This window comes from Gallus gallus, chromosome 3, assembly GCF_016699485.2.
Source record: "Gallus gallus isolate bGalGal1 chromosome 3, bGalGal1.mat.broiler.GRCg7b, whole genome shotgun sequence".
NCBI lineage: Eukaryota > Metazoa > Chordata > Aves > Galliformes > Phasianidae > Gallus > Gallus gallus.
This window is the reverse complement of record NC_052534.1, coordinates 59,772,114-59,799,978: the sequence shown is the minus strand read 5'-3', so window position 1 is coordinate 59,799,978 and position 27,865 is coordinate 59,772,114. Positions and strand designations below refer to the sequence as shown.

Here is a 27,865-nt window from a genome sequence, read left to right as displayed (position 1 = left end):
AATGTGTTGATAGCTCCTGAATTTGTACTGTGACTTTACAAATAGGGATCCTAGTAAGTATAAAAAAATAATAAACCAGCTCTTGTGAGAGATCAGATATACACATATTTGTGGATGACTCAAAAGGGAAAAATAGAATGCTTACTTTGAATTGTTCATGAATTATCTGTTTCAGCTGGAAAACTACTCATTACACCCCTAATACTGATTCTGGGACTGGCACTGGGAGCCGTAGCTGTTGTAGTAGGTAAGAATAACATAAATGAATGGGTCTGATTTTGCAGTGATTTTTCTGTATGACTTTAACATCTCAGTAGATTTATCTCTAAGAGACAGACTTAGATTAGAAAGACAGATTTCTTAGATAGATGTCTAGTATGAAGCACGTGCCTTTTTTTAAATGACTTGTCTTTAGGATCTTTTTCCTCCTTGCATTTCATGCCCATTAGCTTTATTTCGTATTTTTCAATTATTTGGTTAAGGCCTTTTTGAAACTAAATCTTTAATACAGTTAGACTACTCAAGCCCTTTTGATATTTTAACTTGTACCTTCCCTTTCTTCACTGCAGTGGATCACAGTTCTAATAACTCGGCCATATGCATGACAAAATTTTGGAGGCTCCAGCTATAGTCCCAGCATCCCTCCATCTTGATGATGCAACAACAGCAACAAAAAAAAAGCAGTGAATTAGGCTGAGTCAATGTCAGTCTGATTCAATGCATAGACTGCCAAATTGAATTGCATCACAAAAAGACGTTCCATAAACTAATGTGATACAGTTTCAAAGCTCTATTAATGTGGTTGTATTTGTTGTGGATACAGCTATTCTAGCAAGTCTACTCTTTGTCCTGCTTTAGTAACTTCCGCTTTAGAAATAAGCCAGAACAATAAAAAACTTATTTTGGTAATACTCCTAATGCCAGCAAAGTGTATTTTGCACTACTGATCTGAGACAATACATGCTGGGGAAAAAATAAGAACACCTTAAAAATTATAGTATTGCAAAACTGTTGGAATGCAGTAGCAGTAATACCCAGTCTACTGTTAAAGTCCCATCCTAGGCATAGCCAGGTAAGAGGCAATCAGGAAAAGCAGTGTGTGGAGTTCAGAAAATATTATTTATGAAAAAGTTCTGGTTTTGAGGTGATTACAGCAATATTTCTGGCCAACACAACTGTTAAAGCAATCTCAGTATCATAGCTGACCGTTTTACACTAGTTACAAGGCGGTTCTGCAAAACAAGGACGTTGCAAAAGTTGCCTTTTGCAATTTATTACTGTAGTGGTGTCTGGGAAGTAAATCTGAGCAGTTTCAGTCTACTGATGGTAAGAGAAAGGAAGAGGTACTTTTGTTTTGAGAGAGTACCTCTTCTAACAAACAATTTTCTTGCTTGAATAAATCTGTGTGTTGGGTTTTTTCTAAATTTGTGTAGTCATTTACAGGTTCTTTTTCTCAAAAGACTTTTTAAAAATAAATAGATCATTTTCTGGGCAAGGATGAACATTTGGTGTTACTTCACAATAGATAAGGACATTTGTGAAAGTAAATTCATTTATATTTTTTTACTTTTATATATAATATATGTAAATATATAAAAATGTAAAGTTTTTATTGCGTGCTATACTGGCTCAATTAAAGATGAAGAGAATTTTCAGAGTTGGTAGTCTGCAGAAGAAGATATGATCCCTGAATTAAAAATGTTAAGTAGATATTTCTTAGCCTTTAGATTTGCATGTTACATGTTTATGTTAACAAGCTTGTATTTAGGCCTTTGAATTTTCAGAGTGCTGCTAAAAGTTTTTAGTTTGTGTCTTATACAAAACAAACCTTGGTTCAGGAATTAATTTGTCAGAGATGGAAGAGGGGTTAGCAGGAATTTTGTTGTACGCTAAGCAGAGAAAGTGTAACTTAACTGATTGCCAAAGAGACTGTTGTGGGATACTATTTTTTATCTGCTTGTCCAAATTCCTTCTCTAAACTTTCTTGAGACATACAGAGCTGTGTCATAGTACTCTACATGTAAAGAAAGAACACGGTGCATTTTTTGATGGCTTTTTTCTTATTTTCTTATTTTGACAGGTTTATTTGTGTTTCCTATCTATTGCCTTTGTAAAAAGCAGAGGAAGAGGTCACGGACAGGTATGCCCTGGTAAGAATGGGCCATACTCACTGAACTGAGCTGGTCCTGCAATGGACTATACACGGTTTGTGCAACAGAGCAATACAGTGCTGGTAACGGCATCACAGCCATCGCCCTGCAAGAGGAGTGGGGGATCTCCTGCATCTTCTCTCAGCTGAAACACTACTGCAGACCAGAAAGCCTCTTTGCTCTGGTGCACTCTGAACAGGATGGGCCCCCTGACTGCTGCTTTTAAAATATTTTTTTCTATTATTATTACTTTGAAGGGGGTTTTTTGAGAGATTTAAGTCTAAGTTCCTGAACTAGACAATCAAAGTCTGTATTTTAGCCACAACTCTACTACCGATTTGGCCTGTGAAGAAATCATTTAACTGCTAACGTGTTCCGTTTAACTTCAGTGTTCGCCTTTAAGGGGGAAATGCTTAGAAGTGTTTGGACTCTTATTGTATACTGAGCATACTACTTTTGGTATTAAATACTACTTCTGTAAATAACTTCCATCACACAGCATTCTGTTCAGCATACCAAAACCCCATCACATGCCAGAATATGACAGCTGGTTATCTTCTGAGTTGTCCTACTAGAGGGGCAAGAGTTTAGATTGCGTTTGTGCAGCACGGATTGCCACAGCCAAATAACAGTGCCTCAGAATATTATTACTATTATTGAAACTTCATGATACTTACAAATATGCTGATTGGTTTTCCTTTTGTATTTAATTTTTGGAAGTTCGTTAATATTGATTAGAAGTTGATGAGTTTGCCAGAGGAGTACAGCATTTTGAAACTCAGTACAAGGAAAAAATTTGAAGGCTTTAGATAACAAGAAGTAACTCGAGACAGAACAGGCCATTGATATCCACTGAAATGTGACACAGAACGTACAAGGAAATGAATTTCAAGGGAAGCTGGAAACCTGTTCTTCTGTTCTGAACTAGCATATAGTACACAGTCTACACACTAGTTGTGTGTGGAAAATTGACTTAATGAAATTCTATAACCTAAATAGCATGTACATTTGCTTTGTAAGTAGCCTACGTAAGCCTTAGAGCATCCACTGGTGTTTCGTGAAGAAAACTTATGAATTCTGGTTAAAGGAAGGGATCATTAATTATTTGGAGACCATTTCATTCTTATTCTCTACTTCCAGTGTCACTGTTCCTGGTGTGTAACAGATCAGAAGAGAATAGCAATCCATGGCCTTTATTCCTCAACTTCAGAGTACTTCTATTCATCACTGGACTTTTCTCAGCACATCACCACAAGGTTAATGTAATTTGCAGTTGAGACTCAGTCTTTCATTTTTAGTTATAATCCAAACATATCATACAAATACAACTTGAAAGAAAAAAAATGAAGTTGTGTTAACAGAACAGTGATGCACCAAAGTGAGAAAATTAGAAAGATACCTACTTATATTAAAAAGAGCTGTGATCTTGAAGATTAGATCTGTAGTGTGAAGGTACTTTTTTGAATGTTTGAAGATACCTATGTATGTGTATATATAGATGCATATTTATGTGGGAGAGGGGAAAGGGAGATAATCAGTGCCCTCTGTCTACGGACCTCAAAATTAACACTCAGAAATAGTGTATCTTTTGAGATAGTTTACTTTGTACCTCATTCTCTGAAAGTTATTACATCTGACTCTAGTTGTAACTTTTCAGTAAACAGTCCACTTCCCCACCAAATAGTACTCTGTTATCATAAGATACTCTGACTTCAAAGCTGCAGTGGAAGAACTGATGAATTCTGTTTACTTGGAAACACAAATATTAGCTTACCATTGTTGGCTAGTATGTGTCTTTTCAGTCAGCTTCTGGTTTTATTTCCTTGTTCATTTTTTTTCCCCTTGTTGAAACCGTGCAAACAAGGATACCGTGACAGTCAACAGTACTTAATTTTTCTGTTTGAATTTAAGAGCATGTTGACCCTGTTGTCCTGTCAGTTGACATACCTTTGTAAGATGTGTTAATTAAGCTGGGAAGCAATGACATTTAGAAGTAAAGTTCAAATAATATTCTCAATGCAAATGCACCTGCTAATTAGATTTTTTTCCTTCTGTAACACATCACTTTCCTAGTTCTGTTTTATCTGCAGGTTGGAAGCTGCCTTAAAATCAAGTCTTGGTTTTGAGTGTTTTCTGAGGCCATACATATCAGTTGTCTTTGGCTTACTCAGGGATTCTTATTCCTTTGTTTAAATGTCAAATAATGAAAATATTTTTGTATTATTTAGAAAATTTCAGACCTCAGAGAGTGAGAGATGCATTTATATATATATATAAAAATAGATTTCATTTTGCAATACAGTCTATAATATCATGTCAAACTATTCCACTTGAGAATGTTTTAGTACTCGAGGTTATCTGTAACAGTACAGTGCGTTAATTTCCTTTCTTTTCCTGATTCCTTATAAACTATGTGAGATACTCTTGCGGTCGTCTTAGCTGTGTTCTCTCTGCTGTTCACTATTTTCAGTTTCTGAGTTCAGAAAGATCTGAAATTAAAATGCTAGAATAATGAGCATAAAGGGAAGAAATAGATCTGCATTTATTTTACTTTCAGAAGAATGTTACGAGTGGAGAGAAAAGCATACATCTCAACTCCTACATTATAATTTCATTTAAACCATTTGGATTCTATCAGAACAGATTAAATCAAAGCGGTTCTTCATTTTTTACATACAGCAAAACTAGGCATATTTCGACCATTTTAAGATGAGAGAGTCCAATCTCCATTTCTCTGTAGAGGAAAAAATAGGAATTACAATGTTTGCTTTTCTCTGTAGATTAGGAAAAAAAAACGCAGGAGCCAGGCAGAGTAAGGATACCAAAGTCTTTCTATCCATATAAAAATATGGTCATTTGAACAATATGTAACAAACAGGTTTTCATTAATGATATGTAGCACAGCCAGTTGAAATGAAAAATCTAATCCTGTAACCTCATCCAATGAAATGTAAATTTTAAACAACTATTCTCATTATAGGAAGTCTTACATTACATTGAAGTCATGTCATTTATTTTACAGTCATTAATTTTTTTGAGGAAATGGGGTGAACTTTGTAAGAAATTTAAAAGATGTTTTTCTTTTGGGACATACAGATATTTGGCTTTTTTAACTGTACTCTGAAGAAACCATCAGACTCTTCTATCACATTTTCATTAGCAGGAAATATCATCAGGCAGTTCGATTAACCTGCTAAGGTAGATGTTACTGTATGCTGAGTATCCAGATTGCTTTCACCACATTCAGAATTATTTATTCTTCGAAGAAGTGCTTGCTCACCAGTATCTGTATTCAGATTAAGTGCTTAAATCTATTCTAAGTGAGATGTATTTCTAAGCTGTCTGGAAATTGTTATGTTAACGTACTGAGGCTCTTTTGCACTGGGTCAGAGCTGGGTGTCCTGCAGAGGCTTTGGGCTGAGCAGAGCTCTGCTGGCTTCTGCTAGGGCAGGCCTCTGGGTTGTGCCAGTTGCAAGGGACTGCTTGCGGTTCAGGCTGAAGCTGCTTTTTCACTTTGACATCTTTCCCTGCATTTGGATAACCTGGATGGAGGTGCAGAGCATCAACAGCACTGGCATTCCCTGCAGTGTGGGGCCTTTGTGGACATCTTTCTCTGCTATCTTTGTAGGACCTGTCAGTAACTACACTCTCTACAGCTAAAATGGTTGTCTTGGTCTTCAGATGAGACTGAAGTAACAAGAGATGTTTTAGTGGTGTGTCACTCTACACTTTCTTGTATTTCATGCCTTCAAGTTAGCTCCAGATTCCAGATCAGCTATTTTCAGGTTAGTATGGCATCCCTACCATCTACGTGCTGAGTACATCTGTATGGCCAAATAAATGTGTGTGTGTGGGGGGGGGGTTTTGTGCAGACCTATTAAATTCTGTTTTGGGGTTTTGTCTTTTTTTTCTCCTTTTTGCTCCATGCTGCTCTTCTGCTCTTGAGCTTTCATTAAGTGGGTCAAGTTTCTGGGCTCTTAACCATATCTGCGGCAGGACCTTTTTTGCCTGCTGTGGACTTCGTGAGCATAGTTGTGTATTGAAAGAGCTCGCACAGGATATGTAACTGGAAAATAATAGTGTGGTTCTTTTTTGTAAATATATTTGCCATTGAGAGTAGGAAACTGGGTTGGATACCAGTGAGAGGCAAAAGTTCAGTTTGGGGTAGCCCTGTGCTCTGAAAGACCCATCATTTTAGTTCTGCACACACAAAAAAACTTGTTTTCAATTCTCATCACCTTTATAGGCAGTCTACTTACCTTTCAAATGTCATTAAAATACAGTGCACCTTGATCTTTTATCTTTCTCTGGGGCAGTGCAAATGTGTATGGAAGGGAGGATTTTTATTACTGCTGCTTACTTCATAATTCTTCCTGGTATGATAGCTTTTTTATTATTTACATATATTCATTGGGTTTGACCAATGTGAAGTTGTACTTATTAAACATAATAATTAGCCCATATGACGTTCAGTGGTAGACAGAAAGAACAATCATTCTGTCAGAAGGTACAAATTCTCCAGTGATAGAATGGTTTCTCTTGCCCCTTAGATCTGAGAAACCGTTTCATATTCAATAGCCAAACAATTTGCTGTGCAGACAATTTGAGTTTTGTTTTTTTCACTAGTTGTGGTAGTTTTGTTCCTGAGCAGACGTTTGCATCAGTCATAATTCTTGGAATGATAATTACGGCACACTGCCAAGTTGTGCAGGAGAACTACGGATTACTTTTATTTTATAATCTATGTTCACCTCTGTTCATTTTGCTGAATGAAAGAATCATACACAAGGAAACTAGAGAGAGAATTTCTTTGTATCTTCTAATTTTGTAGTGGGTCTGCTCCTGACATCAGCCTTAGCCCTGTTAAATCAGGAAACTTGTACGCATTTTATGCCAGCACAGGATTGGGCCAAAATGCTTTGGTATTCCAAAATACTAAGAAATATGTTAACAGCCATAATTGACAACCATTTATGCAGCTACTTGAAAGTCTGGTTTATTTCTGAAATGCAAACTGTCATAAAGCCTGTCCTCTCACTCACAGAACAATACTAAGTCAGCTATAAGGAAGATTGTCTGAATAGCATTCTTACTATAGCAAACAGGGGATTGAATTGTAAGTTTTTAATATGGGAGGGATCTTAACGATTTGAGTTGCCAGTAACATTGAAAACAACTTCCACAGAAAGGGTTAAATAATGTATTTTAAAATTCTGCTATAACAAGTGTACACTTGGGGTAAGAATTGGAGTTACAGCTGTTTAATATTTTTCAGGCTTCACACATAAACTTTGAAAAGAAGGCACATGTATTTAAAAAGTAACATTGCTGGTATATTTGCTGGCTTTTCATACTGCTGTTACATGAAAGAAACAGCTGAGCCTTGATTCAGCTGTAAGACAAGCAGTGTGGTCACTGCTGAAGCTGGCACATCGCTGCGGATTTTTTTAAAATTAAAGAAATCAAGCTACCGAGTGTGGATCATTGCAGTTGCATAAGAGTATAACTTCCTTGCTGTTTCTTCCATGTTCTGTGTACGTGGGCTCAGGATCTGTACACTTGCTCTCCAGTAAGGAATGGAGTGCTCATTCCTTTAGTGCAACTAATCACTGATGCTCTTAGCCTGACGTTGAAAAGCCGTAAGGTAGAGAAATGAAACCAGTGCATGCTTGATTGCAATGGTGATGATTTCTTGTAGGCTTTAATTAGTTTTTCCCTATTGAAAAGAAAAAAAAAAAAGAGAAAGAAAAAGCACATAAATTTCTAAGAATAATTCAAATTGTCCACTTTTCAATATCTATTTTTAAATTAAAAACTGGTATTATAGTAATCCATATATTAAGAATGCATATTTGTTTGGAGGAAGTTTTTTTGGAGCTCATGTTACTTATTGAAACATGAAAAGTAGATCTGAACTGTGTTGTATGGATTGAAGTCTAAAGAAGAGAAATGTATTATGTAAAAAATGGATTTTGCACATACTTGCTTGAACTCTGTTGCATGCTAGTCCCATTCAGTGTTTGATCTTGCTGAAAACTTGACAAACTTAAAACAGTGTTGTTGCAATTTTATCCTTCTGTTACTAAGCATGATATTACTAATACAGTGCCACATTTACCTCATTTTTAGAATGAAAATCTACTCACAGAATCCAAACAGGCTTTTCACATATTTTAAATCTGTCTTGTAAAAACGCTGATGCAATCAAAAAACCTTTTTCTTTCATGTCTTAAGACGAGGTATTAGGAAACATTTCTTTAGCACGAGGGTGGTCAAACCCGGGAACAGGCTTCCTTGAGAGGTGGCTGATGTTCTATGCCTGTTCAAGCGGCATTTGAACAGTGCCCTCAACAACACAATGTACCTTTTGGTTAGCTCTGAAGCAATCAGGAAGTGGGACTCTGTAGGTCTCTTTCAACTGAACTTTTTTGTTCTTATGCAAGTTGTGGATAAGGAGATCAGTCTTTACTCATTAACTAATTTTTTGCATAAAAATGCACTATAAAGAGTTCTTTGGTATCAATTTACATTATGCTGCTCACGTTCAGAAATTACAAGAATAGGTGTAGGTTTTTCCATATCACTGTTTACCAACCTCATAATAAAATGTTTACCGTATTTTCATTAATTATACACTTGATTTCTAACTCCTTTTCCTTCCAAATTTCATAATTTGAAACTGATGTCTGGAAATAGTTGAAGACAAAATTGGATCTTAGGAAATGATCACATGAGATTTTGCTGAGCTCTACTAGAAAAGATTATTTTCGTTGTATTTATTTAAATGCAAACTACTGAAATCTCTTCTTTACAGCTTTTTATTTTGCATTTTTTTCAATTAGGCAACGCTTTGTTACAGAACTAAGCATCTGAGTCCTAATAACTCTTTAAGATATATGTTGAAAATTATCTTGTGGTAGAGATGAGAATTAGTTGTTGCTGAGAAAAAGAAAATATCTTATGTGTTTCTGAGAAGGCTGTCAAAGCTGAGCTTCATCTTAATTTCTCAATGAGTTGATGAGAAATTTTTTCCTTTTCCCTTTGCTTTCTCTATTTTAGTGTCAAGAATTCCCTTTAAGTTTAATCTGAGTGCTGGGATGCAAGGTTAGTAAAATGATGGGTCATCTTTTTTAGTCTAGCTGTTTCTGGCACATGTAGAAGGCTGGACAAAATTCAGTTTCATTAATAAAGAAACCTCTAATTCCACATTTGAGCTGCATAAAATCTATGTGCATTAGCAGTTAGAACTTCCTGCATGACCGAGAGTAAGGCTACTGGAGGCAGGCAATATCCATGTATTCAAAACTTGAATTCCAGTATTGTGTGTTTTATATGATGAGAAAAATTTTAAATGTGTAAGTGCCTTATTGCTTGAAATGAATGAAAAGTGTTTTCCACCTTCTCCCTGATAGAGCAATATGGAATTTCTGTTAAGTAGTCAGTCCTACACACAGATGTGTTAAGCCAGACTAAATACCGGCTTGCTCAGAAGGTTGAAGAATATTGTTAGTGAGCAAGTTACTGTTTCAAGAATGGTAATGTTAACTCGACATGCCTATTGTAATTCTACTGATCTTCATCTCATTTCAGTTTTTTCTAACTTCCTATTCATCTTCAAACTTCTGCAGAAATGCATATTATATGCATTGTCAGAATGAGTTTGGTCTTCCAGCATAATCAGCTAGGCATCTTCAACGACTGAAAGAACATGCTTCTCTTCAGAGATGAGAATTCAACTGAGTTTAGGTCAGACCACAGTTGCAATGCGTACACCTGAAGTCTTCAAGGAAGATGGAAGTAGTGAGGAGCATGGGGCACAGGGATGCACTGTGGGTAGTTCGGGATTCAGAGCAGTTTAACAGCATTTCAGTGGTATCCAATTTGAGCTAACGTATCCTGTTAATACAAGCTGGTAATTCATCTGAGGTAGGTACCTTGATGGTTTTGTCCATCAGAGTGGATAGTGATGCCTGGTGGAGCAACTCTGGGGTCTCTGTTCTGCCCTTCACTGAAAGGGGAGTTACATGATCTGCGAAAATACCATTCATTTCTCCATCTTTAGAAACCTTTACAATGGATACTATCGAGTTTTTCTGGGATTACCATCCCAGGGAACAGGGGAATTTTACCTTTTATGTGTTAGATTTTTCTAATAGACTTTTCTTTACTAGCATTGCTCTCTCTTCTTTTGTCCATATATTTGAAATTGGGTGCCGAGAAAAGCTTTATTAAAAAATTTGAATTATATGAACTCTTAGGGGGAAAAAAATTGGAGCTACAAAATGGTAATTATCAGAAGGAAATTGAGAGTTGGCAACTGGTGGGTTTTAGATGAAAGATGTTTAGAAAGTCTGTTTATTGTAGATTCATGATAAAAACATTTTCACTGTGTTCCATTTCTTCCACTAAGAATTTGTGACGGAAAGAAGGAAAAAGATGAAGATGAAAATATTATCTTCTTGGGCCTTTTTGCTTGAAATTCATTAGTTTTTCTGAGCTGCATAAGAGGCCTTTTCCCCTACTGGAGTTCTTAATTGGTAATATGGCTGTCACTTGGAGTATCACTTCCTCCTAACGCATCATACATGAGTGCTTAATCAGGATTCTACTTTCAAATCTGAAGTTTTTGGTGATAGGGAATTTGATCCAGTCATACTGAATAAAATTGTAATTATCGCTTACAAAATATTAATAGATTCTATTTCAGTATTATCTCCAACTTTTAGGCATGAACTAAGTCATTCTGTAATCCACTGAATATGAGGCACCACGTCAAAATACTTCATCGCTCCCAAGAATTGCTGTTTATTTCAAGAAATTACTTCTTAGGGTATCATTCTGCTCTCTTAAAACCAGCAGGCACACAACCAAAATGCTGTTAAGTTCTTCTGGTACGTGTCTTTTGCTTTTAGCTGATAACTATGCCTGTTGCATAGGATAGCGTCAATGGTCTTCATGATGTAACTTGACAGAGATGCTTGGTAGTCCTGGGCAATATTTTACAAATAATTCAAGGTGGTGTGTTGAATTTATACTAATAATTCCTGTTGAATATTTTATCTTTGTGGCTGCTTCAGTTTGTGTCAACGTGAGGATTATTTTTTGCTACCCTCTTCAGAGTGCCTTTTAGTTTAGGAGGTCTAGAAACAGATCACTGAAATCCTCTGTTGAATTCACCATAGTAATGTATGATTTTAAACTTGTCCTGATGAATGTATAACTAAAATCCTCTTCTTTAAAAAGCTATAGATGACACAGGCTGTGTATGCACATGTACATGCATGGATACAAGGGAAGTTGTTCTGCCAATGTTTGTCCTGCTGGACAGGACCTTTTGAAAGTAAGTGAATTTTTTAACAGTTTGTTTTCAATATGTTACCTCACTAGTATTCAGTAGTGGGTATGTCTCTGTACTGCTTCACTCTGCTAAATACAATCGCATTTGTGGTAGGCAGTTCAATTTATAAGGCTATGTGACGATTCTGATGTCTGTATTGAGAGTGAAGCTCGTAAGTCTAGACTTACCAGTTCTTCATTTCCTTTCAAAGCATTCCTTTCACTTACACTGATATCCCAATCCCTTGTTATTAACAAACTGAAGAAGTGCTCCCCCATGATGAAACAGAAGAATGTAAAGTAGCGCTTGAATGCACTCCAACATAGAACTAACATTTTGAAGCCGTGGGGGGGAGTTGTGCATTTAATGATTTGTGAGATGTACAGTTCATTCACTTGCACACAAGGGGTTTTACAATGTCATCTAGTAATGTCTACCTAATAAAGTTTTGAAAAAGAGAAAAGCTGTCTGTTTCACTTTTTTTTTCAAGAAATTCTATTCATAAGTATTAGTCAAGCAGCTCCAAATAAATGCCTAAACTTATGATTGTTAGGTAATAGCTTCTTAAAAATCACATAGAATTACAAACTTCAGATTGTTTATGTTCACAAATACAGAGATTAATGTGATCGTGATACAGTGTTTTAAATGTGAAATAATAGGTAAGAGTTATTTCTTGGATACGTTTTTATGCAAGATATGGCTGGCCATGTGGTTTTATGTCTGAGCTACTGCTTTCATTTTTTTAAAGCATCTTAATATGCAACACAGTTTTACTTCATTAATAAAGAGGCTAAAATGTTAGGAAAAAAGAAAATACACTGTGAACCAGTTATCCCATTCCCTTGTAAAATCACTTGCTATAGGTCCATATTCCAGTGAGGTTTTTAGAGAAGGCGGTCTTTATATAGATGGATAGACATAATATATATATATACACATTATATTAAATATATCATATATCACATATATGCATAATATTATATATAATAATATATAAACAATAAATATAAACAATGTAATATATAACATATATATATCATATATTAAATATATGTGATATATATAAATATTATATATATTATATATAGCTGGCTGTAAACTTGAAACTTGTGAGCTGTTAATTGAGCCAGGTGCCTTTCTGAACTGACAATGTGGATGTGAAGTTCTGTCTGACTTACTGGGCATTTTTTAATGCTGAGTTTGTAGTAGCTTTGGTGTGTTTATGTACAAGCAGCCAGGACAGCAGACAAGGTAGTGCATTCATCTACATTTTATTTTTGTAGAAAATAAAGATGGAAATGAAAGTTCACTGCCATAAAGTAGACAGATGGAGCTCCATGCTAGGTGTCTCTGTCCAATGGCAAGTCTTTTTGCATTAGCTCCATCCCCCCTCCAAAAAAGCCAAGACTTGCAACCAAATGTCAAGGCCATCGTACTGGGCATTCCTTATCTGTAGAAATTTTAGCATGCAATATACAGCAATTAAAGAATGCTCAGGAATCCAAAAAAATGTACTTACAGCTGAAACTGCAGTTAAAGGCTAGTTTCTCCCTTTCGGTCTCAAAATGTTTGACAAGACATAAAAGAAGGCTTTGATTATAAACAACCTGTTACTTTTCTAAGAAAATGGGATGAATGTGCTCCATAGAAATTACAGAAAAAACCCCATAATTTTTAGACACGTCTGTTTCAATGGTTAAAATAGTACTTGAAATAGTGATTATAGGAAATAGATGTATTTTCCCTACATAATGGATGGATTTATGTCTGGTTGCAAGAAATGAAATTTAAGTGTTAACTATTAAATTAACATTCCAAAAACTTTGAATCAATCTGTTTGCATTTGTTGTGTTTGGCTGTGCCAAGCTACTAAGCAAACACTGGTGTGGTGAAATGCAGGATACATTAAATACTGGTTAGTGAGAACAGAACTATAAACAAAAATTAGCAGCCCCATGGGTAATGCTGTCATACTTTGGAAAAGCAATCACCCTCTCCAACCTACTAAGTTTATTTGTCAGGAGCAGCAAGCATGCATTTAAATTGTCTTGTTTATATAGCCTATTTGGATTTGTAGCACTATTTGTTGAAGTTCCTCAGGTGAAATGGAGTAGATGTAGACTAAGGAAGAGAATCAAACATGGAGAATGTAGCTGTCATGTGGACGTGAAAGAGAGTAGGTATAAGCAGCTCTTGCAGTGAAGGGAGCATGCCTGTTAAACATCGCATGATAGCTTGGAGATCTTTGCGCTTGAGCATATTTGTAAGCAATCTGGAGAAAGGGGTAAATAATGGGGTAACAAAATGCTGACAACTGAGAGAGTAAACATGAGAGTAGCAATGATCAAATGAATGCTTTTTGATGATGAACAGCAAAGTAGAATAAGGCTCTTCACTGAAACGATACAGCTGGCACGGTTGGTTTGGTTTTAACAGGTCTCTATTTGAGTACAGCAAAAAAAAAAAGATAATAATGGAGTATTCCTTTATCAGATGAAATCGCGAGCATTAAATGAGGGTAACAGGAGCTGTAACAAAGAAGAAGTGATATGTAAATAGTAAAGGATTGGTGGAATCTCCTGCCAAAGGATATTGTACATGCTGATGTGGCGAAGCAGAACAAGTTGCAAGAGAAGTTTGTCGCAGGCCACTGGAAGTACAAATGCCCATTCTTGGGCCATAGAATTTTGGTTGCATTATCTTGCTTCCTTTCCCAGACATCTGGTTTTGCTTCCTGTCAGAGGTAGGGTATTTCATTCCTTAGAGCCTTGATCTGGCCTTTTATCATCTTTCTGTCATTGAAGGTCACTAGGCAGGGCAAATGTCAAAGTAGATTCCAGCACTGATCCTCTGGGGATGGCCTCCCCCATTCTACTTCCTGTGGAAAACACTATCCTGCTTTTCAGGCAGAGATGCTTCTAGATAAAACGCTGATTGGCAAAGTTCTGAAGTGGTGGAAACCTGTCTGCTTTTAGCATGCTTTTTTTCTCACCATGACCTCATTTTGTTCCCTCATATAAGCTGAGTTCTTGCCTCAGCCTAATTTTATCTAGCTTGTCCCCTTATCCTTTCTTTGCATCCACTTATAGTCACTTCAACCTCTCTCCAGCTGTTCTTTTCTCTTCCTTAACAATTCACCTACTGTAATATTAAATGACCTGAGGATGAGCATTATTTTCTTTATGCAGTAAGAGTGATGGACGCATCCAACTCCATGTTCTGTACTGGTCCAGGCTCCAACCTCCTTTTCACTGGAAGCCATTGTCTCTTAATGAGACAGCTACAGTTTAAGTGCCTACTGCCCACTTTTGTCTGTCTTCTGAGCTTGGCTCAGTGGATTTGGATGCAGCGAACACAGCAGGGTCCTGGCCCTGGGTTTTACCCAGGCCTGCAGCTCAGCTGGTAGGCGGCCTTTGGCTATCTACTGGTGTGCAAAGAAGCTGTCCTGAAGGCTCTTCTGAGCTCCTGTATAACCAAGGGCATCTCCCAATCCACCCTTTTCCTTCCACCCTTGGCTTGGAAGCCTGGATACAGATCTTCTTTTTGCTCATATCTTGTCCAACAGCCGTAACAGAAGCTGCAGGTATTCAGTGCATGGCACCAAAATAACCTCCCAGAGCAGAAAACGCTTCAGGCTGCGACCTGCAGGAAAACCAGTGCATGAGCAGTAACAACACGCTGCAAGGGGGCTGCCATGCCACAGCGAGAGGCCTCTTGCTTCTCAGAGCTTCCCTCAAGGCTTCTGGGTTTTCACATTTTTTTTTTACTGTCAAACAGCATTTTCTATAATTTTCAGTTTTGCCATGTGCTTATTATTTATTAAAATACGTCTAAAATTATGGTTTCGTTGTAACTTCATCTGGCTTTTATGAGGTGATGGACAAGCCAAAGCCCATAATAAACTGACTATTGGAAAACCTCTGCCAGAACAAACATTAGTTTGGTACAGCTTTCCAACAAAGCCTTCAATGTTTTGGACCTTCAGTGAGTGTTGTTGCCTTTTTCTCAAGTTCTTTTACAGCAAGAGCTTTATGTCACTGCTCAAATTACCATGCTATTTTTTTTTAAACAGATTACTTAGATGACAGACAACACATGGCCTCCATTTAACTATCATTTATTAAACTGTCATTGTTTTATGTTTTCTTTGTATTATCTTCCTTATAGCAGTGAGAGGAGACGAGGCAGAGAAGACTGACTTTCTTTTGCCCATAAGTAAGCATTCAGGCATGAAACGTGATTGTCATAATTGTGATTCATAACACCGACCTTCCACAGGGGCCTCTCGTCAGCCCGTGGCATGGCTCTGCCTGAGCAGGGGATAAGTGAGGAGCAGCTGCCTCTGCCATATCTGTTAATCCAGCTGACAGCCTGACAGATGAGGAGTGCCCCAAAAAGGCAGCTTAAACGTGAGCTGCAGGAGCTGCTGTGGTGATGGCTGCCTGTCCTTAACTGCTATACTCCCCTTCTACCTGAGGGGTAAGTCTGGCACGTCCCATAGCACTGGTCTCTGTGTGCCTGCATGGGCTGGCTGCTACCCATTGCAGGTCTGGCCAAGTAGCTAGGAACACCACAGCTTCCTTCCCATTCGTATTTCCTCAGCTAAGCCGCATGGAGTTTGTAAGAATACATTTACATTAAGCAGTTGATGGCTCATATGCATAATCAAGTTAATAAAAAATAGTGAGATCTATGTAGCAAATTAGAAGTTACTTAACAAACTTAACTTTAATCATCACTGTGCATACTATTAGAGCCACAGGTTTTCACCCATGGATCATTTCTAGAACTGAACAGGTGAAAAAAGACTGAAGACTCCATCTGGATTATATCTGTTGTCTTAAACTTAAATGCTACAAGTAGCATTACCAGTATGTGTTTTTCAACTTAAACTCTGCCATCATAACAGTTTCCTTTCTGAAATTTTTTAATGAGGGAAAAGAAAAACTGAAGATGCTCAGTTAAGGCATTGCTCTAATCAAGTGAACCAGACACAGTGAATTGCTAGGGGTGTAAGAAACTGGGGGCAAAGCAATCAACCAGCATAGCTAAAGCAAAGCAGTTATACTGTGGTAGCTATGCCAGTTAAGTGCTCCTCATGAGCATTCTTTTCTGGAGTAAAGTTACTTTATCTTGGAAAAATTTGCTGATTTCTGAATGCTGATACAGAAGCAAATGCTTTCCCACATGTTCCATTTCAGCCTGGAGACAGTAAAATTACCAACTGAAGGCAGCCTTGCCTCCTGTTTCTCCCTAGCAGATAAATATCCTCAAAATGTTGATTCACCAGGAGCCATGCAGCCCATCTAAGCCTGTCTCCTTACTTAAGTAGGGGTAAGCATCAGTAACAGATCACTTTCAAAAGGTCCAATATAGTTAAATATAACCATACATGGAAAAAGCTTTCTTACTCAGTTTGGTTATATTGGCAAAAATGTGAAGCCTTAGGAGACAAAGCACTTCATTTTGCTGAACCTGTTCGTGCCTGCTTATTCTATCGACAGCCCACCTTGCCAGAAAAGGGAAATGATCAAGTGGGTTAAGAGATGTGACATTAGATTTATTGTGTGTTACTGGTTTGCATCATGTTTAAGTAATACTGTGTGACATGCTCTTCTGTTACCAGGCACTTAATGAATTTGTGCAGGAGTTAACGAAAGTTAAAAATGAACTAGTAGAAGAACAGCACATCAAACATATTTGCTATTATAAATCAAATCAAGGAATTTTTATGAGACATTTTGCATGTAATAAAAAGAAAAAAATGCAGCCATTTCACTGAATAAGGATATTATACTTCTTGCCCGAGAACAGAATACTAAATTGAAGTAGACATAATCACCGGAGTACTGCACATAAATGCATTGAAATTGGATGATGTCACTGTGTGACCTCGGTGGGTTTGATGGATGTGAGGTATCTTTGAAAAGATGGCACGTAGTTGGAAGTACACTGGTTTATCTTTTTCAAGAATGCAGCCCAGACTCGTATTTTAAAGGGGCAGGAATTGTTTGAAAAGTGTTGGGTAAAAGCATATATCTTTACAATGTTTTGCAAAGTAGGAGACTATAATTATGTTTTCAAAATAGATTTTAGCCAGATGCATACTCTGCATTTTATTGCGCATGAGTTCAAAGGTATTTGAAGTTCTAATTATCTCCATTTCTTTTATGTGCAACTGAAGAGGAAAGATATAGCCACCTACCACATGGTTCTGTTGACCCTGCAGAGGCTTCCATTGGAGGCAATATATCCCTGTCACTCAAGTTCCTTGGTATGTTGCTGCTTCAGCGTGTAAGCTCCAGTTCTCTGCAGATTTGACATAGCCTATCAAACACAACATTTTGCTGCTTTGTCTCTGGCCTCTGGACATGTTACTAAGCCAGGGAGCCACAACATGAGTACTGCATACTGAGAAAACTCAGTTTGGTGGGGTGAATAGCGTTTTCCCTCAGAAGCTGCTCTATGCACAGGTCATGATGAGCTACAACTAAATGTATATAGCTGTTTAAATTCGAAATGGGACCCACTGCTAGTCATCCTAAAGAGATAGAAGAGTTCTTAGTTGGGAGCAGTGCAGCACTGGCTGGAATTAAAGCCTAAGAACTGAGACTAGCTGAAAATGGCCCAGTGTTCTTCAAATGTGAGAAGGAAAATTCGCCATAACTCACTTACTCTAGAAACTCTTATGGTCACCAATATATTTTTGGATGTGCTAAGATTGGCTAATATGATGTTTTCAGAGAACTGATACAACTCACACATATCATTTGTTAACATATCAACTCCTATGAGTACAAGAAATTAGAACTTCTTTTATTGAAACATTACTGCAGTTAGCACAGGGATGGGGACCAATGGCATACGTTCATAATTCAAAGTTTTAGCATACTAAAACACACTGCTTTCAGTAAGAAGTTAGCAACAATTTGATGTTGCCTGTGTGGAATACCATCAGACACTAAGTATGGAAGTTTGTATCTGAATGCATTTATTTGGATGGATTTTTTTTTTTATTTGTTAAAATTTATTAGTTTGACCTGAAAGATAAAAAATCAGATGATGGACTGTTTCCACAGCAATGTTCAGGTAAAGAGATTAATGAAATTTTCACCACAAAATATCATAAATATTTTCTTCCAGGCATTACAGTCTCAAGCTGGTGGCTGCCACTTGGAACTAAGGCAAAAGGAACGTGGTATAAATGTTCTGTGGAAAGAGAATGCCCTAATAACCATATTGACATTGTAGATGATAATTATTTATTTTTCAGTATGAAGAAATGCATTTTTTCTGTGGTCTCCATTTCTTCTTCCCTCAATCTGTGCAATCTGAAAAAACTCCAGAGAGAGACTATATAGATTTTCATAGAATAATCTCTCCACTGACCATAAATAACTTCTTCCTGGCTACTGTGGGCAACATGTTTGCTTCCAATCCGTGGTCACTCTCGCCATTTTTCCCATAGATTTTCAGTTCCTTCCTACATCTCAATAGGAAGTTCTCCAATATTTTAGACTAGACTGTGGGCACTGACAGAGCATGAGCAGAATAAACAGGGAACAGTCATTCTAAGTCCTATTTCTGACCCTCCAGAGGTTATAGTGTGCAGCCAAGCGATGGCTTAACTGCCTTACGGCAGCGTACCTGAATCACCAACTTCTGTACTTGACAGCTTGTAGGAACACTTGTGCTGGTTCAAGCAGTCCGATAACACATGACTAAGGTAGTATAAGAACTTGCTAAGCACTCTCCCAGAAAGTCTTCTGAAGAGAAGTGGTATTTTTCAATCTAAAATTGTTCCAACAGTTATTTCTGAAGTGAGTTTTCCCAATCGTATTTGAATAGACACGAATTTTCATTGATCACAGTATCCTGTGGCAGGCACACCTCACACACATTATTTGAATCGGAGGTTTGTATATATATATTTCTTATACGCAGATTATCTTTTTCTCTGGATTTTATCTATATGCTTTATTTCATGTTGCAGTATTCATTGTAATATTTAAATGTGTTACTACGTACCTATTATATGTGTATGCATATAATTTGAACCCTGTTAATCGTTGAGCTATTTGTTTAGTCCTGACCATCTGATTACATGAGGTTCAGTAGTAGTTACGTTCGTCCTTACTCATGTTTAAGCGGCAGCACTTGAACAAGGCTGCATCGTGCAATGTGTACAATCACAATGAAGCATGTATGCTTCATGTATGCTAAAAGATCCCTCCCACCACAGGTGACCTAAGACTAGAGCAGCTCTATTTATTAATTGGGAACAGAAGGTTTTTTTGGTGTTGGTGCCCATTGGAAGTGCTGGCCTGAGCCAAGGATCCCACCTGAGCTGAGCAGGGTGGGTGCTGAAAAGAAAAACTGGGTAGGAGAGCAGTGATGGCAGTGGTCTTGCACAGTACAGACACAAATGTCCTTTCAAACAAAATGTAGAGCAGTAAAGCCTCAGAACATATTAAAAACTAGACCTAACTGTAAAGTTGGAAACAAGATCGGTTTTCCAGGAAAAGCCTTCCTTGAAAAGTGCTTCGAGTGCATGCTAGAGTTTGGGAGGCAGTGGTATGATTTTGCACTTTGATTCTAGTTGTGCTCTGGCAGGCTTCAGTCTTTGAGCTCCTGGGTTGGGGCAGTCGCTGGGAACAAAAACATTTCAATATGATTTGCTTAGACTTCTATGAAGCAGCTTAGTCATGCAAAGGTAGCAGACAAGATACAGTGTGCTCAGTGGCAGTGAGATAGTTATGCCTATGTGTGTTTTGCAAGCACTCCTAAATTTGTGCAAGTTACTGTCATTTTTTAGTATGATTTCTGATACCACCATCCCACACTGAGCAGAAGTAAAGCAAAGATGATGGCAGACCTGTGTCTGAGACATTTGTCCATTAGCAGAGATGTCAAAGAGTACGGTTACACAGCTTTCCCAAATTGCAGCAAGCCACAAGTCATCTTTCATCAGTCTGGTAGAAAATTTCCCCTCATGCACAGAATGGTGCACACTCATCATTTAGGCCTGCACCTCAGGGTAGCTCAAATTGCAGCTAGGCAGCATCCTAATATTTTCAAGGTATCTTCAAGACAGGCACCCTCTGCACCTGCCCTCCTTACATTTCCTTTGTTTCTTTTCTCTGCACTCACACGCGGCACCGCTTTCACAATTTCCCCTTACAAATGTGCCTTGACATGCATTTTTCTCCCTGCCTCTGAAGACACAAGGTACAGCCAGCAATGAGGGTACATGAAGGTGTGCAGAGGGACAAAACGTTCTCTCTTGGGTTGTTTCCTCAGTGCTCTGGCAGAAGGATGATGACACAGCCTGATCTGATGAGGTGTCAGGCTGCAATCACTTTCACTTCTGCAGATATGGCGCTCCCATGCATCCCGTATGTCATCCTGCCTGAATCCAGGCTGAAATGTCACAAAATGTGCATACTCTTGGAAAGTATCCACAGACTTCCTTAAGCTTGTGGCCCAGTAACTGGGCTGAGAAGAAGGTCTGCATAGGGTGCTTACTGCAACCGTCGTACCTGCTCTAAGGGAATCAGCCTCCTTCCACCGGTGAGTCAAGCTGCTCAGGTAAGTTCATTTTTATTTAGTCTTAAATATAAATGGGAGTATTGCAAAGGGTGAGGACATGATGCTGATTTTGGAAAGGAGATAACTATGGGTTAGACGTGCTGGCAGGGATGCGTATGTGCAAAAGGAGCTGTGCATACCAGGCTGTCATTACCTACTGAATATAAATACCAGGTGGGTGGGAATTTGAGAGGGGGAGGCAAGATGAATCATTGGCACACATACCCACTTAGAATGGTTCTCAGTACTGAAGTTATAGTAGGTGAGCGGTAATGCCAGATCTTCAGATATCCATGATATCAAATGATAGATGTATGTTTCCCATTAAAATGAAATATGATTCAAGCTTCAACTTGAACTGTGTTTCAAAAGGTGAGTCGTTTTTGAAGCATTAATAGCTTTGGTTAAGTGTGTAGAACATTTAGCACCATCAAGTGGTTAAATGGTGTACTGCTCGTTCACTGCAGTCTCAAGAGTACCAGACGATTACTCAGTTGCATATAACAAAGATTCCTAAAGAATCCTTGAATACACTTCAGTGAGGTTATTCAAAAACGTTCCCGAGGTTTTCTCTAGAAAACCACCTGATTCCAATGGTTGTGCTTCCAGCAAATCTAACTTGGATCAATCACTGTTTCAGCTGGAATATACTCAGTATCAGTATCCAGTATCAGCATTTTTCAGTCTCAAGTACAGAAGTTGAGTTTATTTGCACATGACCAAGAAAGAAATATTTGTTTTAAGATAAAAGTTCGTATAGAATTTTTTGGCTTCCTGCTCTCTGTGATGCCTTAAGTATGAAGTTCTATAACATAGGAAAAGATCAAGTAACCTGCATTGTCACTGGTCTTGCTTAACTATTCCCTGTTGGCCATCGAATGTTCTTGGATGGAGATAGATACTAGTATTCCACCTCTAACAACCAAATGAACTGTGTTCAGTTTTGAGACCCTCACTATGAGAAAGACATTGAGGACCTGGAACTTGTCTAGAGTGGGGCAGCAAAGCTGGTAAGGGGTCTGGAGCACAAGTCTTATGAGGAGCAGCTGAGGGATCTGGGATTGTTCAGTCTGGAGAAGAGAAGGCTCAAGGGAGACCTGATAGCTCTCTACAGCTACCTGAAAGGAGGTTGTGTGTGTGCGGGGGGTGTTGTCCTCTTCTCTCAGGTAACAGCAAGAGGACTAGGGGGAATGGCCTCAAGTAGCACCAGGGGAGATTCAGGTTGGGTATTAGGAAAGATTTCCTCTCTGAAAGAGTGGTGATGCATCAGAAAAGGCTGCCCAGGGAGCTGGTGGAGTCACTGTCAGTGGAGGTATTCAAGAAACATGTACATGGGGCACTGAGGGATATTGTTAGTGAGCATGATGGGGATGGATTGACTGTCAGACCATTGGATCTCAGAAATCTTTTCCAAACTTTACAGTTCTATAATTTTATGGTAAAGAATGTCTGCAAAAGAGACAACTGTAGGCAGATAAAAGTCAAAATGGAACACAGAATTTGTAACAGCAATTAGTTCGATTCCAGAGGAATAAAAACAACAAAGTCCTTTGCTAGGCCAAACTCTGCAATCTGCTGAGATTTAAAATTATGCAGTAATCATGCATCATTTCAATTAATACCAGCCTGGATGTGAATAGCACTTAATATATGCATAACTTGATTAAAGAAATAATTGATCTACCTGTGGGGTAAAATGATCTATAATTATCCAGGTTTCTTGTTTCATAAATGTTTGTAATTTTCCCAGTGTGTGCTTACCCAATGAGAATAAAGGAGGAACTTTTTATATTACAGAAAAAGAAAAATATCTCATTAAAATAACATTTCTGTTTCTGAAGATCTCCCCCTAATAAGAAGTAGACTTAAGATAAAAGCATACAACTGAAGAGGAAGAATGAACAGACAGGCAGGCAGATCTCTGGAGATCTGCCAACCAGGAACTAAAACTGCAGCAAACCAACCTGAGAAACAGAGAACAGAAAATCCCTATGTTTCATCAAATGTACTTCTCCTGATGTCACTGAATAACTCAAAGCATTTATTTGGATTGACTTCTCGTGCTTTTCTGAGGAGAAATATCTGGTGCAGAAAACATTCCTCCATTTTGCTGTAGATAAAAAAATTTGGAACTCAGCTGATCAGAAAAGAAAGTTATTATTGTTACCATTAAAATTCCTTTCTTAAAATCTGCTCTTTAGACACATAAGCATAGTGTTTTAGTGGCAGATGCAGACTTAGTTCTCCACTTTTTGTTTGAATTTGGTGTTAAACAAGCCTGGAAATTCTGCTTGTGGGAAGTGAAGAGCATGCACAGCCTTCAGTAAACTTGGAAAGTTAGGAAGTTCAGCACCTTGCTACATCTATAGCTTGTAATGTTATGTTTCTCATAGGTCTTCTGAACTTACCAAAAAGGGGATGAAACTTTGAAGGACCTCATGGGAGATCCTGACTAAATTTTAGGAAATCACATGCAAAAAAGTCACTAGATTGCTAAAGCTTGCTCAGCATCAGAGAGGGAGAATGAGCCCACAGAGATAAAGGTTTGTGATTGTAGAGGTATGCAGAAGCAGGCAAAAAATTCCCTTTCAGTTTGCCAGTGTTAGATGCTAGCAAATGGCTAAGGCCAAAATATGTAAAGGTGTCTCCTTAGAAGGAAGGGAAGGGGGGGAAAGGGGAGAGAAGGGGAGGGAACTGGGAGCACTAGGGACATATAAAAGGGAGATGTACCGAGTTTTATGAAGCCTACAAAAAGTCCTTTGTATAATTCCCCTGTATAACCTCTGTCTCTCTGTAAGAGAATGTAACTCTGCCTTCAGCTCAGTTTGCTGGCTGGGGCTATCTGTGTATCCCTCTGAGTTGGAGCTCGGGCAGGCTGCCCTGAAATGCAGATTCCTTCTGTTGTGTGCCTCAGAAAGCTTTTGCAGACATATTCTGAGCAATGGAGTGCTTCATTTCAGGCCTTTGAGAGGAGCGTGCTTTGTAGATCGTACATCTCCCAGCTTCATCCTCGTGTCATTGTGACTCTCCCTGAATGCAGAATTCACAACACCACAGACTGTGCAGGGATGTCACTTTATTTCATGAGTAAAGCTGTGGCCTAACAAGAATTTGCTTAGACTCGCATAAATACTAACACACAGAGACATATCAAAAATAAGGATGCAGTCTGTGATTCGATTGTACTATATTTTAAGTTTGGTGATCCAGATAATAAATAGGTAGGAATGTTTTCATGTTGTTTTGGTCACTCCTCATCATGTGGCAGGATGCACTTCTACTGCAGCCTGTAGATGCAGGATATAAACCTCAGAAATGGACATTAAATCCAATAATAATGAAAGTATTAGATTTTTTAGGCTCTCCAACATTATTAAGATCACTTCAAATAGAGAGCTTTTCTAAGATTAATGCTTCCCAAAAGTAGCTTGTGTACCAGCTTCCCAGTGCACACATACAAATGAATGCCGTCTAATCCCATGAAAGAAGTCCCAGTCTAACTCCACTTCTTAGCTACATCTGGAAAACAAATCATATCCTTGCAATTAGGATAGCTTCTTACCTTTTGGGCATGAAGATAACGTTCTAAGAAGACGCAAATAACTATATGAGTTATGCTGAATTAAAATGAAATTGCATTGAATCTGTATCAGAGATCAGTTTTGACTCGTTACAATTTTAATTATAATATAGATTCACCAAGTTGACTTTCTTAATAAAACATCATTTTGCAGTATATTCAAAGCAGCATGTTTATTGTATCACAAGGCTGACACATTACTAGAAGCGCTGAACAGATCCCCAAAAGATCCTGTGTCATAATATGGCAGCTCTACATGGTCATCTCAGGTCCATCAAGACACCTAAAATGGCTCTCCAGATATATATTAGGCAAGTTTATAATATTTTCCTATGATTTTTCATTGTCAGGATTCAGCTCTGTGCTCTTGTGGCTGCAGCTCATCTGAACCACCCTTGAGCTCTGTGGTAGGATGCCTTGAACCCAGTCCTAGGAGTGCAGGTTTTCTTTTACTCTCTAACACGAGAGACAACTCTTCATTTTAACAATTAATGCATTTCATTTAGCACATCATATGAATGAATGCTGACTTCTTTATTGCAGTATTCATAGTATTTATACTTTTTTTTGAAAGTCCTGCGAATGTCATGACTGTCAAATCACCCTGTGAGAAATCATGTCCCAGTGCTGCAGCAACAACATATCTCAGTGCATCACCTTGTAAGAGTACATGATATTTTGTTTTAAAACACATCTGATTTCACTCTGTCACACTTGCATTGTGCTCGCTGCAGAGACCAGGGCACGTGCGTGCAGTTTGCTGAGCATTCAGGCACCGAGGCTCTATGTCCAGACAGTCTGTCCAGGATTGCTTGCAAGTGGAGACAAAAGGCATCAATTTTGAAGCCCCTCCCTATGCTTCCTGGGTTCTCCTTAAGTGTATGCTGATTTTGGATGTCTTATCGAACCCTTCAGGGAATGACTGGTTAATCTCTCTATCTTGTCTAACCTCAGTGAGTCACTGGGGTTTAGTCATTGTTTCTATTTCAGGTGTCAGCCGCGCATGCCATTTCAATAGTCCTTCTCTTGGTGATATTTTGCTCTTACACATTCACATTTATTGCGTGTCCATATCAACATAAACATCTGTAATACAATTTTCCACTGCTCTAGAAGATTTCTGAGCTTCTGCATTTTAATCCACTGTTGGCACTTTGGTACCTGCTGGAAAAATTCTCATCTGTCAGAACTCATAGCTTTTCCTTCCAAAAGTCTCCAAGTCTCTACTGCTGAACCTCAGCATTTCAGCAATTAATTATGGTTAAATTCACACCTCCCTGGCCCAAATATACAAATTAAAATTATAGTTAACTTACGTCTATGCAATCCCTTCATCTATATGTTCTAGACTGATACAATCTTCATATTCTATTTCACTGAGTTCTGTTGAGCTTTCTGGTGTGTTTACCTACTGGCTCAACATTCATTATTCAGCTCACATTATCCCATTTTATCTCAGACAAACTGGGAAGAAGTTTGAGAAGGAGAAGGAGAGAGACTTTCCTTTGGCAGGATAGTCAGAAATATGTGGAGTAATGGGGAAAAAAAAGCATTTCTTCCATTTCTAAATAATGTCTGAATTGCTCTCCTTAAGTTGCTATTGACTGTCATACTGTTTATTTACCACAGATGACCTCAGTGGCTAATCAGAATTTTATTGGTTATAATAGAGATGTCAGTTGACGTCAGATAAAGATCTCTATCCAAGCTCTCTATGCAGCATTTATCATTGGAAGCAGCTGCTGATTTTCTCCTGAGATAGCAGCACTGTGCTCAGAGCTAAATAGCCAACACGACATTCAGTTCCACAGACCCTTGTTAGGATAAATTCAAGATGTTCAAAAGAGAATTGAGTTACAGAAGAATCAGACAGACGGTTTTTAAATCTTACTAATAAGAGAAACATACTTTTATGTACACTGTTATATCATGGATTATACTTTATACAACGCTAAGCGCTGAAACAACTTGAGAAAGCACACAAGGTTTGTATCTTTGTCTGACATTCCTTTAGTAGCAGCTGGTGAAAATACATTCCATAGGAAGAAAAAAAATAAACTGCTCAAATACGTTACCACCAGACCACTGAAATAACTGTGGAAGTAGTTTCAGTACTATTAGAACAGCCATGAAAATCTGCTGATAAAAGTGTAAGAATGTAAGCTTTCAGAGATAGACCCAGTCGCTACAGAGCAACGTCTTCAGGCCTTTGTATTGGTTAGAACAGGCCTGCCATGACATTCAGTTCCAGATACTACGGTTCACATAGAGGTAAAATAAATATATACTTAGAATTCATTCCATACATCCTTGCATTTCCCTAGTACTTCCCATGCGGCCTGGAAGAAAGTTTAAGAAGTCTGCTACTCATATAAGAAAGTTCTGTGTTGCAGAATTGTGGCTTCTTAATAGAACCTTCTGAATAAGGTACTCCTGTGAAGGATCGTATTGACGGACCTGGGTTTGGGTTTTTTAATGCAGAAGATGATGGCATTCCTGAGCTCAAATCTTGTCATGGAAGGATGCCTTGTTATTTTAAATAGCACAAGTACAAGAATTTGTTCATCTGAAAACCTCTGATATGTATCTGTAAGTGGTAAACTCCAGCCTGAGGAGATGTCAAATCACAGAGGCCTGTCTGGAGAAAATAATTCATGTTTTACAGTAATTCAGATTTGAAACCAGCAGCATGCATGTATTAGGGGAAAATATTAGATATCTGGAGAAATTAAGGCTTTCTTTGGCTTCTATTTTCTAAACTGTTTGAAAAGCAAAGCTGAGAAGTGAGTAATGCTGACACTTTGCAGCATTCTATGGTATTTTAATGTGAAGAACTTATTTTTCACATCTTTATTCTCACTGCATAATCCTTTTCTTTTGGATTTGTTGCTCCTCACCTAAAATATTACCTGTTAGAATAAAAAAAAAAAAAAAAATCCAGTACTTCCTTTTCCTGCCTAATCTCCCTTCTTTTGTTGCTTCTAGTATTACAGGCCCCGAGAAGCTACCCGTCCTCAGGTTGTCCTGCAAGGCACTCAGTAGTATCAGACACACAGATCAGATACAGTGTCTGACTGGCAAATACATGGCAATGAAGCATTGCTAACGCAACGGTTCTGGACCCTTTCACAAGCAAAAGTGACCTGGACTGATAAGTAAGTATGGAAATTATGCTGGCGTGAGCAAAACCTTGAGTAAATCTGCACT

At 38.1% G+C, this 27,865-nt stretch overlaps 1 protein-coding gene across 3 annotated transcripts in view; it reads left to right on the top strand.

The window, feature by feature from the left end:
* The window catches only part of RNF217 (ring finger protein 217), a 62,998-nt gene extending 51,048 nt beyond the window's left edge, over window positions 1-11,950 (top strand). Inside the window, exons 5-7 of one of the 3 annotated variants that reach the window (XM_040697500.2) lie at window positions 176-247; window positions 2,081-2,140; window positions 3,291-11,950. In XM_040697500.2, the coding sequence (XP_040553434.1) occupies window positions 176-247; window positions 2,081-2,140; window positions 3,291-3,427 (269 nt within the window). In that variant the 3' untranslated portion in view covers window positions 3,428-11,950. Of the gene's footprint in view, window positions 1-175; window positions 248-2,080 lie in introns of all 3 variants that reach the window. The other 2 variants (XM_040697501.2, XM_025148939.3) reach the window with 2 other exon arrangements.
* The last annotated feature ends 15,915 nt before the right edge of the window (window positions 11,951-27,865 follow it).